Genomic DNA, 13,872 nt, shown 5'->3' with positions numbered 1-13,872 from the left:
TGAAAATACTGTTCCACTGTGACCTATTGTAGGCTGCAGGCACTCAGGGATAAATAGGGAGATCAAGGTAATAAAAATGAGAGTGCATTTGCACTGATAATTTCTTTGTACAATTTTGGTTATCACTTCATTTAAGAAATACATAAAAGAAAGAAACCCTAAAGATATTTTGAGGTTGCTCTGTGAAGAGACCAAACTCTTCAGTTTGAAGAGGTGAATAGGGAAAACGGTATGATGGTAATCTCTAAAATTATAATTACAGCCAGTCAATTAAGCCAACAATTTTTGCCAGGGCCGTAGTACACATTTGACATATACTGACCCCAAGGTATAAGCACAACTGTCTGCATTTTATAATAGAGGTAATTGAGGTACAGAGAAGTCAAGCCACAGTCACAAATGTAAGGTACAAGGAGGAGCCAAGAATTCATTCAGGCCAGCCCATTTCACTACAGAACCACTTGGTCCTAATCACCATATTGGACTGTATCAATAACAACAAACATTTGTATCTTCCTGTGATACATTACTGTGAGTTAGAAACCAAAATTGTGGTAATAGCTTATTGTTTGAGTAATGACTTAGAATTTACTACATTTGTCATAACAGCAATCAGTGAGACTGGTGTAATGATCCTGTGAGAAAACCGAGGCCCAGAGACATTGGATGACTTACCAATAGCCATTTATTAGGCAACAACTGAAATCTAGTCATTGGCTTCTGATTTCTAATCAAGTAATTTTTTCATTATACCCTTCTTTCAAGAAATGTTGTACCTGCTGGATAGTATAAATAGAGGCTTATTTGCCAAAAGCTGGGTTACTTAGGAGTATTCCTTAAATTTTAGAAATGGACATTTTAAAGGAATTAAATGCTGCCTGAAAAGTTATATATAACAAAAAAGTTCATCACCGTGTTTATATTCTATCTCATACTTTATGGTCACATTTTCTATAGTGAATCTGAATCTTATAACCGGAAAAACAGTAAATGGACATTAATTTATTTGAAAAAGTCCACTCAAAAATTCATCAACCCAAAAGTTGGGTCAACCTGGGAACATAAACCAGTCATGTTTGAGGGTCTCATCCTTGGCTTTTTTTTTTTTTTTTCTTTTTTTTTGAGAGAGAGCATACACTTGGGGGAGGGGCCGGGAGGGAGGGAGGGGGGGGGAGAGAGAGAGAGAGAGAGAGAAAATCCCAAGCAGGCTCTGCATCGCCGGCCCAGAGGCTGACACGGGGCTCCAATCCATGAACCATGAGATTGTGTGACCGGAGCTGGAGTCAAGAGTGGGACACTTAACCGACTGAGCCAGACAGGGTACCCCTCACCCTTGACTTCTGATGTAAATTTTACAGAAAACCAGAGCCTGCCCTAGAGAGAGCCTTATGGCTCTAGAGGAACCACGGGCCTAAGGTGGGATGGCAGCTCTTGTTATACTGCACTGTCTATATTGTAAGAGAGAGAGGAACTTGAGTGAAGTTGTTGCTCTTTACTAGGATATGAAGACTGGAGTCTTAGAAATATTTCAGAAGTATGTTCATGAGTAACTTGTAAAGGACAAAAGATTAATAAGTATTAGAAGAAATGAAGCTCACCAAAAACAATCCTATTGCTTTGCCATGAGAGTTTATATCGAAGCTTGCGGGGGGTGGTGGGAGTTTCTGATCCATTTAGATGCTCTTCCTGTTACGGTCCAACCACATGATAAAACAGATATCATCATATGCTCGTCTTGACAGTTTTTTCTAGTAGAAATCCCAGAACCAAATTTACTAACAATTTTTGAGGCAATTACTAGATATCTACACTGTGCCAAAAGCATGATAAACATATTAACCTCACTGAATTCACACTGCAGTACTAGGAGGTAGGTACTACTCTCTCCATTTTTTAAATGAGGAAGTGGCTACAAGGAGGCCAGTGGCTTGCCCCAGGTCACATAGCTGGCCGGGAAGCAGAAGAGGCACGGTTGGAACCCAGCCAGAGCCTACATTATTACTGTGAAGAACTAGGAATGTATGTAATTGAAAAGACTTTCCTGAAGTTTGGTTTGGGACTCAGCAGCATATATAAATAAATAGATTAGCACTTCAATCTCTCAGAATGTTGGAAGTTGTTGAAGCTGTTGGATTTTATCATATGCTCCATGTCCGTGTTTTTTTGTCCATGCAATGTTGTGTATTAGCTTAAAGTCAAATAACTGAAGGGGGTACTTTTTCCCTGTACAGTATAATAAAGTGCATATGATCTGTTTTATTTATATTCTAAGAGGTTTCTTTTTTTGTTTCGCTTTTGTTTTTTTTTGTACTTAGGGCTGATGGTGCATGTTGATAAAAGAATTACACTGGCTGCTTTCAAACAACACTTAGAGCCCTTTGTTGGAGCTTTGTCCTCTCACTTCAAGGTCTTCCGGGTGTATGCCAGCAACCAGGAGTTTGAGAGCGTCCGGCTGAATGAGACACTTTCATCCTTTTCAGACGACAATAAGGTTGATTAAAATCATTTCAAATAATTAGAGTCTGTTTTACATGATAGATTTGAGAACATCTTGCCCTGTTTCCAAGTAAGATGAAATAGCCCTAAGAGGGTCATTTTGTTTTTATGTTTAGTGATTGGTCGTTTTTTTTCATTCATCTAATAAACATTTGTTAAGTGTTAACTGTGTGTCAGTTACTGTTCTAGGTGCTGGGAATCAGAGGTAAAAGATACACCTGTTCTCAAAGAGCCCATAATCTAGAGAATTTTTGAAGACCAAACTAAACAGTGTGGGGAGAATGGGTTGTTTATTCTGCGGAGATAATACATCTAAAAAACTGTTTTTAATTTATAGATTACAATTAGACTGGGGAGAGCACTTAAAAAAGGAGAATACAGAGTTAAAGTGTACCAGCTGCTGGTCAATGAGCAAGAGGTAAGTAAGCTGCTTCAGAGCAATATGACGTCACTTCTGCTAGTTATTAAAAACATAGAGTTCAGAGATGTTGTGACTCGTCATTTCTTTTGCTGTCTCTAAAGCACAGACAGGACACTGTTTCCAGAAGCTATTTTGGTTGTGTGGGCCATATTGCCTGTATTGCAGCCACTCATTTCTGCCCCTGTAGCACAAAACCAGACGTAGACAATACATAAACCAGTGGAATTAGCTGTGTCCCAACAGAGTTTATTTACAAAAACATGCAGCAGACAAATGTGGTCCTCAAGCCTTTCTTTGCCATCCCTCTGCTTTAAAGTATTGTTACACATGTTGGAATGAGGCAGACATTTCCTGCTTTGAAAAGGAGACTTGTTTGTGCTTGATTTTAAGAAATTCTCACATAGTGCTCCAGGGGGATAGCAGTTGATCTGTAGAGCATGTAAGGATTTTTTGCGTTCAGAGAGTCATTTCAGTATTTAGCAGGCATTCATTTATCTCGTAGCTGCCATATGCTCACAGATGTTAACTCCTTGAATCTGCATCAGTTAGCTATGATGTAGATATTATTATTCCCATTTTGTAGATGAAGAAACTGAGGCACAAAGAAGTTATGTAACTTGCCCAAGGTCATGTAACAGATGCCAGACAAATGCCCAGAAGAAAAAGGCAAAGTCCCTGTTTTGGGGATGTTTATAACATCTTAGTGAGGACCTAGACAAGTGTGCAAACTAAATAGCAAAGACCGTATTCCCCCCTTCTTATCCATAGGGGATGTGTCCAAGACCCCCCTCCGCCCAGTGAATGCCTGAAACCGAGGATAGTGCCGTGCCACTCCCTACATATACACTATGCTCTTACCTAGACATGTATACCTTAATAAAGTTTAACTTATACATTTGGCAAGGTAAGAGATTAACTGTTGCCAGAAATGAAATAGAACAGTTACAACAGTACACTGTAATAAAAATTATGTGAATGTGGTCTCTCTCAAAAAATCTCATTGTATTATATTTACACTTCTTGTGATGACATAAGATGATAAAATGCGCGTGTGATGAGATGCAGTAAGGGGAATAACATAGGCACTGTGACATAGCATTGGGTTACTACTGATCTTCTGATGATTTGGCAGAAGGATCATTTGTTTCCGGACCCCAGTTGGCTAACTGCAAGTAACTGAATGTTCAGAAGGGGAAATCACAGATAAAGACAGACTGCTGAAAATGGAGAAATTTTTCATAAAACGCCTTCATTTGTCCAACAGAGAGTTTATTGAGCACCCATCATGTGTCTTTTATTTCTTCTGAGAGAGAGAGAGAGAGAGAACGAGTAGGGGAGGGGCAGAGAGAATTCTAAGTAGGCTCCACATTGTCAACACAGAGCCGAATGTGGGGCTCAAATCCACGAACTATGAGATCATGACCTGAGCTGAAATCAAGAGCCAGATGCTTAACTGACTGAGCCACCAAGGTGCCCCAACCCATCATATCTCTTATATGTGAATGTTTCATCTGCGTTTGGGGTTTGTAGATAAAATGTCCCTTCTGAGACAATGAATGAACATATTTGGAGAAGTAGTACGCAGTTCCCTCATTTTAATCCATAAAAGTGATTTTTACTTTCAAAATTGCGATCACTTTATTATAAGGAGAGAAATATGAATGTGGTATTTAATCTTCACAATGACTCTGTGAGGAAGACACTACCCCCGGTTTACAGATGAAAAAAAGGAGGCCCGGGGACACCTGCCCCTCTCCCCTGCTCATATTCTCTCTCTCTCTCTCCCTCAAATAAAAAAAATAATAATTATTTAAAAAAATTAAAAAGGAGGCCCAGAAAGGTTAAGTAAACTTGCCCAAGATAGCTTACTTAGTAAGTAGTGGAGCCAAGATTTGAACCTAGGAAGATCAGCTCCTAAACTCAGTCCTATAATTGTCATACTGTACAGTGCAAATAAAATGTCTTGTGTACCCTTATTGAATGTGTAATTCAGCTCTCTGATTGTTTTATGTTTGTATTCCTAGCCATGCAAGTTTCTGCTAGATGCTGTGTTTGCTAAAGGAATGACAGTACGGCAATCAAAAGAGGAATTAATTCCTCAACTCAGGGAGCAGTGTGGTTTAGAGCTCAGTACTGACAGGTAAAGTAAAATTACAGTATCATCAGCAATTAGAGGAAATCTTGTGTGGTCTGTTGATATGGATTGGTATGATTTTCTAAAACCAGAATTAAAGAATTCCTCTACTAAGAATTTTAATACTACAGATTAATAGAAGTAAGCAAAAGTATTAGAATTTGTTTGCGCTTCCTCTGTAGGATACTAAATTTGAAATTGGGGGAAGATTTCATTATAGTTCCCCCAAATTAAAAAAAAATTTTTTATGTTTATTTATTTTTGAGAGAGAGGAAAAAGTGTGATCGGGGGAAGGGGCAGAGAGAGGGAGACAGAGAATCAGAAGCAGGATCCAGGCTCTGAGCTGTCAGCACAGAGCCCAATGTGGGGCTCAAACCCATGGACTGCGAGATCATGACCTGAGCCAAAGTCGGATGCTTAACTGACTGAGCCACCCAGGCACCTCATATTTTCCCAAAATTTTAATGAATAATCACTTGACTTTTATATTTAAATATAGTTCATTATTCATTGATGTCAGATTCATGTTGTTGTTTTCAGGTTAACAATCTCAAGTAATAGTAGTTTAAAATGTCTTATCACATTTGTAGATTTCGTCTAAGGAAAAAAACATGGAAGAACCCTGGCACTGTCTTTCTGGATTATCATATTTATGAAGAAGACATTAATATCTCCAGCAACTGGGAGGTTTTCCTTGAAGTTCTTGATGGTATCATCCATATTTTTGTGGGGAACTATCAGAAATGCTCTGGAACTAATAGAAGCCTGTAGTTTTTATCAAAGAACAAGTTTTCTTCCACCTTTACTCTGGGTTGCATTTGCCTTTTAAATATTTCTTTAATTTTGAGAATATTAATTTCTCCTTACAGGAAGTTGACAGTTTTGAAGTTTGCATTTATAGTACTTTTTACAGGAAACTCTGCTAACATTTTCTTACCTGTGTTTGTTATTTAGTTTCTTTTTTCATTATGGCTGATTTTGTTTTGAGGATGTGGTATTGATAATTTACCAGGGATTTTGAGAACAATGGCCAAGTACCACAAACTGGATGGTTTCAACAATAGAAATGTGTTGTCTCACAGTCTGGAGGCTGCAAGTCTGAAGTCAGGGTGTTGGCAGGCTTGCTTCCTTCTGAGGGCTGTGAGGGAAAATTTGTTCATGGCCCTCCCCTAGCTTCTGGTGGTTGATTGGCAGTCTTTGGTGTTCCTTGGCTTGTTAAATGCATCATCCTGATCTCTGTTTTCATCTGAACATGATGTGAGATGTGCATCTGTGTATGCTTGTGTGTCTGCTTCCGCATTTCCCCATATTATAAGGACACTAGCCCTGTTGGATTAGAGTCACCCTAATGATCGCATTTTAGCTTGATTACCACTGTAACAACCCTATTTCCTAATTAGGTCATATTCTGAGGTACTAGGGTATAGGACTTTAAATGTCTTTTTGAGGAGACACAGTTCAGCCTGTAAAAGTGACCCAGAAGAGGACCTGTGTTTGTCACACCTCCTGCTTTTAATGATCTAAATGGGAACATTTAAAGTATTGTTTTTTGGAGGAGGTAATGGGAGAAAAGTTGGCTTTGGGGTGATCATATCAAGGGAAACAACTAGTTCTATGTTCTTTTGTGACTGCTATTGCCTAGAAAGATTTTGATTTTCCTTTTTTTCCCCTTAGAAATTAAAACATCATAAGATTATGATAGTTTTCCAAGGGTTCAATAATACTAACACCTCACCTATTTCATGCTATTTAAGGTCTGATTTGGTTTAAATTTCAATTGTTAAAACTATGAGTATTTGACAAGTTAACAGGGGAGTCAGGGACAGCCAGCACACTATCTACTATGATGTGGAGACAAGTGTTCCAGATTGTGATTCCTTCTGTGAGTGTCTGGGGCCTTAGAGAATAACCAGTGTGTCTGAGTAGACCAAGAAGAGATGGCGAAGGACAGAGAAATTCCCCTTGTTAGGGAGGATTGAGTATGTATTAGCAGAGATGGGTTAGCCGGGAGATGTTACTGGATGGTGGGTACCTGTGTCAGTATCATTTCAGTATATATGTTAGCTTGACAATAGTTGAGTGAGAAATAAATCATGTGAAATCATGTGATTAAATCTAAGAAACATTTATTGACCTGTAAATTGCCAGACACTGCTAATCTCTGGTGCTACAAAAATGAATAAGAACTAGTGATTGCACTCCAGATGCTCAGTCTATAAGAAAACCAGAAATTCCACAATTTCTGCAAACCTGTAATTCCAAAATCATAGGTACTTAAGGACCAAATCAGTACAGTTTGCTCTCGTGTACACCAGAGAGAAAGGTAACAATTGAGCTGGTTTTGAAGAATCAGTAAGGTTTGAGTAAAAGAGAAGAGAGGGATTAGTGTGAGCCGGAGTGAAAAAAGAAGATAAAGTGAAGATGATTTGATTTTGATGATGTTAGATTGTGGGGGTGGTAGCCAGTAGAGAAGCAAAGATTGGCAATCCAGAGAAAAGAGTAGTTGATAGAGCAGTGTCCAGCAGGACTCAGGAAGGAGTGAAATTAGGATCCTGGTAGAAGGAGAGCTTGCAAAAGAGTAAAGAATTACCTTCAGAGACTGGAGGGAAGAGAGGAAATATTTTATTCTCAAAAACTTGTTGGGATAAGTGGGATCTTTTATGTGCACTTTCTAAGCAGAACACTTGAAGTAAATCTTGTTTAGTCAGGCCATACAGGAAAAGTCAAATTATGGGCCTCTAGAGAAAAGAGAAAGATGACCTAATCTTGCATCTTCATAGGGGTGGAGAAGATGAAATCCATGTCCCAGCTTGCAGTTTTGTCAAGACGGTGGAGGCCTTCGGAAATGAAGCTGGATCCCTTCCAGGAGGTTGTGTTGGAAAGCAGTAGTGTTGATGAGCTGCGAGAGAAGGTAAGTTCATTTGAAATAAATTGAACTAATATGTGTTTTTCTCCGTGTTGCATAAGAGATAACCTAGGAAGTAAGTGCCAAATACTCACGTGTCAACCTTTCTTTCTTTGTCTCTTTCATACCTTGTGACACCTTGTCACACACTCTCCTTGTTTCCTTAGGCTCCTGATGCTTTGAAAAATTACATTGGCTTTTGGCCATCCAGAAGTGGACCCCTCGCTTTTAGTTACTTGAATCAAGTTTGTCCTGAGTAATTAGCATTAGTTAGAAGTTACTAGAGTAAATTGCTGTATATATTTTAAAAAGCCAAACGCTTTTTAAAATACGTGGAATTGAATAAAGGATCTATATGAAGCTCTCTTTTGCATTTTTCAATTTAAAGGTTGGAATTCTGTGGCTCTCTGGGGAATGGGTGAATTATTCATAAGCAGTACTAGGATAATTGGCATCTTAAAAACACTTTGTTTCCATAATTCCCACCAAACGCAAAAATAAATTCTAAATATATTAAATTTATATAAAAATACAATAAAATGTTAAATGTACTAGATGAAAAGGTTGAAAATATTTTTATGTTCTAGAGACGGAAAGATCTTCGTAAGCATAATACCAGAAACTAAAAAGGAAAAGACCACATAAAAGTATAAACCTTCCAGACAGCCTCCTCTCCAATTCTTCTTTTCTAATTTAAAAAATGTTTATTTTAGAGAGAGAGAGCATGAGTGGAGAAGAGAGGCAAAGGGAGAGAGAGAAAGAAAGAATCTTTCACGGGGCATGGAGCCCAATGTAGGGCTCTGTTCCATGACCCTGGGATCATGACCTGAGCCGAAATCAAGAGTCAGACACTCAACTGACTAAGCTACCCAGGCGTCCCTCCAATTTCTTCTTCTTCTTCTTCTTTTTTTAATAAACAGCCGATAAACAAAGATAAAAAACAAGGAAGGGGAAAAATATTTGAAACAGATATGAAGCATTATGGTCCGTATTTATATGGAGCTACTGCATTAATAAGAAAAAGGTGAATAATCTAATTTTAAAGTAGGCAAAGAACTTGAATAGGCAATTCATTGAAGAAGAAATACAAGTTAAAACAGTAACAGCATTCTTTACCTCTTAAAATGCTGAAAGTGTAGGAAATAAAATGCCTTGAGTTGTCAGTTTGGGAAAACAGGCAAGATCGCACGGCTTTTTTTTTTCTTTTAATGTCTGTATGTTTTTGAGAGTGCACGCACATGCGTTCACACGAGTAGGGCAGGCACACAGAGAGAGGGAGAGAGGGAATCCCAAGCAAGCTCTGCACTGTTAGCACAGAGCCCAATGTGGGGCTCATACGCATGAACCGTGAGATCATGACTTGAGCTGAAATCAAAAGCTGGACGCTTAATCGACCGAGCCACGCAGGCGCCCCTCATACAGCTTTGATAGGTGGCTAAATTGACATCACTGTTTCAGGCTTCACTTTGGCATTATCACCTTTTCAGATGTGCAAGTCCACATCTAAGAATTCATTCTCAAGAAATATTTGCAGAAATATGAAAGGATGTTCATGAAGGTATATATAGTATAGCATTGTAACTAGAAAAATTAAAAATAGGCTCAGTGACCATTGGTAGGGAATAAAATGGTATATTGTTCAGCTGTTGAAGATCATGAGGTTATTCTGTGTCCTATTCTTATATATAGGCTATGTAAAAGTATTATATAGAGAGGTTTCATAAATATAATTTTGTGCATTTTAGATATATGTGATGTAGTTTATATGTGCATAGGAAAAGGTCTAGGAGGAATATACTAAGTTGGCATTTCTGGGACATGGTATTTGCAGGGTGGACAAGAGACGATTTCACTTTCTGCTTTTTTTTTTCTAATTTCTTATATCAAACATTTATTCCATCTTTGAAAACATCAAGCTATTTCTGTGTGGGTTAAAAGGTTGATAACTTATTTAAGCAAATTTATTTTTTAAATGAACTCATATAAAATGTTTCCTTTTACAGCTTTGTGAAATCAGTGGAATTCCTTTGGAAGATATTGAATTTGCTAAGGTAAAGTCTTGAGAGTGTTTGCCTTTGGGTACTGGTGCTCAATAAACATGGCTGTCAGCATGATTTATTCATTCATTTATTTTTTCCTTAGGGTAGAGGAACTTTTCCCTGCGATATTTCTGTCCTTGATATTCATCAGGATTTGGACTGGAATCCTAAAGTTTCTACCCTAAATGTCTGGCCTCTTTATATTTGTGATGATGGTGCCGTCATATTTTATAGGTATCTTTACAGTGTATTTGTTATTCATAGTGATGTAACATTTTTGTTGTTCATAAGTATCTTGTTTTCCATAAATACCTTTACTTTTTTTATGGTATAAAGCAGTCCTGACCAGTACTTAGTACAAGAGCCACACATTACATTTTGAATTTTTCTAGTAGCCACACTTAAAAAAGTAAAAAGAAACCGGTAAAATTAATTTTAATAAAATATTTTAACCCATTATATCCAGAATGTTATCACAACATGTAGTCAATATCAAAAATTGTTCATGAGATATTTTACATTCTTTTTCTTACAGTAATTCTTAGAAATAGTGTGTGTTACGCTTCCAGTAGGTCTCAAGCTTTCAGTAGGCACGTGTAGCAAGTGGCTACTGTGTGAGCCAGCACAAATACGGAGGAAAAAGAATAGTCATTGATGCCTGGCAGATAAGAGTTCTGACTAGGCTTTGTTACTTACCTAACTCCTCGTCATCTGTGAAATGGTGACAGTGACGTCAGCCTTGCAGGATTTTCTGAGAACAAGGACTACTGCATTTAACAAAACTGTCCATAGTACATGTTATATATAAATGTTCAATCAGTGGTGGCTGTTATTACACTTACAATAGCATGGGAATTTTTCTGTACCATTTTTAGAAGTCATTGCTGTGTTAATATAATAAACACATTTGCCATCCAGGACATCTTAGTATGAGATTATTTAACTTCACCAGTGACAATCAGATTTCATTTTCTTACCAAGGAGCATTATAACATTCAAGCGTAAGTTACTAAAGGCAGATGGCTATACCAATCTAATATGTAATTAATATTTTAAATGTAGGGATAAAACAGAAGAATTAATGGAGTTAACAGATGAGCAAAGAAATGAACTGATGAAAAAAGAAAGCAGTCGACTGCAGAAGACGGGACATCGTGTAACGTACTCACCTCGGAAAGAGAAAGCACTAAAAATATATCTGGATGGAGCACCAAATAAAGATCTGACTCAAGACTGACTCTGCTAGTGTAGCATTTTCCCTGGGGGATTTTTGGTTTTAATTAGATGGTTCACTGCTACTGTGTAGTGCCGTTATGGCCGGACATGGTTAGGGGTAACCCAGTGACACCAGCACTGATTGGACTGCCCTTCACCAATCAGAAGCTCAGTGCCCAATGGGCCACTGTTTTGACTTGGAATCATGTTGTGCACTATAGTCAAATGTACTGTAAAGTGAAAAGGGATGTGCAAAAAAAATAAAAACAAAAAACAAAAAGCGAAACCTGCTACTAGGAAAGGGGGAAGGGGAATGAGTACACTTCTTTTATTGCGGACAAATGTGCACATAGCCGCTAGTAAAACTAGCCTCAAACAGGATGCTCATAGCTTCATAATAAAAGCTGTGCAAAGGCCATGAATGAATGAATTTTCTGTTTATTTCACTGATACACACATTACCTCATTGACAATTTGGAAGTAAATGCAACTGTGTGTTGACTCTTGGAAAGCAGCAAAAATAGGAGCTGAAGAGAGAAATTCTTAGAACCAGCCATAACCCAGTAAAGAATTGTGAAGTTGTGTTTTTATTTTGTTTCATTTTTTGCAAAGTATTAAAACATTATTCTGGAACATCAAAACGTTTCCCTTAGACCACTCCCAGCAGGTAGCAGCTCAAATTGCTGCAATATTGTAATTATAACTGATTGTACTTAAGTTATGGATGTAGAGAATATGGTTCACTCGTTCATTCAGCATGTAAATAAAATTGATCCTATTGAGTTATCATAATTGCAGTTCAACTATTTCCCATGGTTATTCTTTTCACGTACCATTCATGATGCACATTTGTGTACATTGAGGAGTATAGCAGTCTATGTACATGTAATCCTCAGTGAGGTTCCTCAGTGCTGGGTCCCATACAATTGTATTTGCCCTTGTTAATGAGGTTTTTCTGTTCAGCGGCTTCAGTTTTTTCCTTTGTACATTTACTTTTGAAGATTTACTTCAAGTTTGAATCTTCTCGAACCCTTGTAAGTCCCACTTTAATTTTTGGAGTTGATTTGTAGTTACATGTAGTTTAACTTTGCGAAAGCGTCTTAACATCGTGTTGAAAAAAACTTGCTAGTAAGGTCATAGCACAGGCTGATGTAGTCAACATGATTTCATTGCAAAGTCTATTAGAATGGGCAAGTTTTTGCTTTGCTAAATATGACTTCAATGAACACAATTCTACATAAATTTTGAAAATGCCATCTAATTTATAAAAATCAATTAAAAAGGTTTTGGTAAAACTTTTTCATGCCAGATGCTGTTTACAACGATGAACATGCCAATAAAACATTTGTTCATTCTGTTGTGTTATTTTAGTCATTAAACTTTTGTGGATGAAGAGTCTGGGTTAAGAATAGATTTATTTTCTTTAATATTTTGTAATGAGTATTGAATAATTCTTTCTGTAAGATACGTTTACAGTAAAGTTCTCAGATGAAAAGATGTTAATACTTTGGAGGATCCTGTCAATATTTCAAAATCAGATTTTTACCTTATTTCCTTTTAAGAAAGATATAATTAGAAAATAGTATTAGCAGATGTTGGCTTTGTAGTTTGAATATAATGATTGAGAATTCCATAATATCTTTGAAGTTTCTTGGAATCCACAGGGGGAAAAATCTTTTCTAAGGTATTTTTCTGGCTAATTTTTATTCCATGTAAACTGTGTGCATTCTGCTAAATTTCATCTAAGTGCTGTTCTGAGTCTGCGTTAGAGGGTTGGCGTTCTCATAGTCTCCTCTGCTTCTTGGAAGCATGTGCAGTGAATTGTCTTTCCAATTACTTGGATTTTCTGGTGTGACATGACAACTCTTTGGTTCTGATACAGGCCTACTTACTTGGAATTTAGGGGTTAATAAATCGAGTTTCTGCGTTTGAGGACTGACTCTGTGGGGCAGGAGAGGCCAGTTGTCAACAAAACAGGCTTTGGGCTGGGTTTGGTTTGGTTTCGTGTGTTCCTTTAAGAGTAAACGGTAAAGTTCTCACACCTGCTCCTCATTCTGTGCCTTCTGGCCTGCTTTTTGTTTTGTGTTTGCTGCTGCTGATTACAGGCATACTACAAATACCAAGAGTGAAGAAAATAGATCTCATTATAGAAAAAAAGTTGAAGCTTCCTGTTTTTCAGTGCCTGATAGAGTGAGAGCACGGTGTTGCACTTTGACCATTTCAGTAAAGGGAGCGACGAACTGTTCAAACTCAGTTTGTGGTGATGGGCGCAGTAATTTATGCGAGGGCGGTTAATGTGATCCACCTCCCTCAGATTCAGAGAATCACTTGAGGCAGGAGCCAAGAGGCAGAACACTGACTGTGTGGATCAGTTGCCCAAGCGCAGGGCAGCGGGGCCTAGTGATCACTCATCTGCTGAATCTCCTGAGGTGGACACAGACCACATGCAATAAATCGTGACCCCGATCCTCAGAGGTCGCACAAGGGTTATGAAGAGCTTCTACCATGGGAGAGATGGGTTTGCATCAACCAGGCATGCCGTGGGAGAACCAAGTACCTACGTATCTGAAGCAGGTGCTGAAGGTGAGGAGTGCATTCTGGTCAGAGAAGCAGAAGCTATGGTTTCAGGACTGTGCTGTGTCTGGCTGGTCTGTAGAAGCTT

At 38.1% G+C, this 13,872-nt stretch overlaps 1 protein-coding gene across 2 annotated transcripts in view; it reads left to right on the top strand.

The window, feature by feature from the left end:
* Positions 1–12,565, top strand: part of USP47 (ubiquitin specific peptidase 47) — a 105,933-nt gene extending 93,368 nt beyond the window's left edge. For both annotated transcript variants that reach the window (XM_019456327.2, XM_019456328.2), the window contains 8 exons: positions 2,316–2,491; positions 2,834–2,914; positions 4,942–5,057; positions 5,642–5,760; positions 7,832–7,962; positions 9,960–10,007; positions 10,099–10,229; positions 11,058–12,565. In XM_019456327.2, coding sequence (XP_019311872.1) covers positions 2,316–2,491; positions 2,834–2,914; positions 4,942–5,057; positions 5,642–5,760; positions 7,832–7,962; positions 9,960–10,007; positions 10,099–10,229; positions 11,058–11,232 — 977 coding nt within the window. In that variant the 3' untranslated portion in view covers positions 11,233–12,565. The remainder of the gene's footprint in view (positions 1–2,315; positions 2,492–2,833; positions 2,915–4,941; positions 5,058–5,641; positions 5,761–7,831; positions 7,963–9,959; positions 10,008–10,098; positions 10,230–11,057) is intronic.
* The last annotated feature ends 1,307 nt before the right edge of the window (positions 12,566–13,872 follow it).

This window comes from Panthera pardus, unplaced genomic scaffold (assembly GCF_024362965.1).
Source record: "Panthera pardus isolate Hobbes unplaced genomic scaffold, ASM2436296v1 HiC_scaffold_12, whole genome shotgun sequence".
NCBI lineage: Eukaryota > Metazoa > Chordata > Mammalia > Carnivora > Felidae > Panthera > Panthera pardus.
The sequence above is the reverse complement of the archived record's forward strand: the minus strand, read 5'-3'. Positions and strand labels throughout refer to the sequence as shown.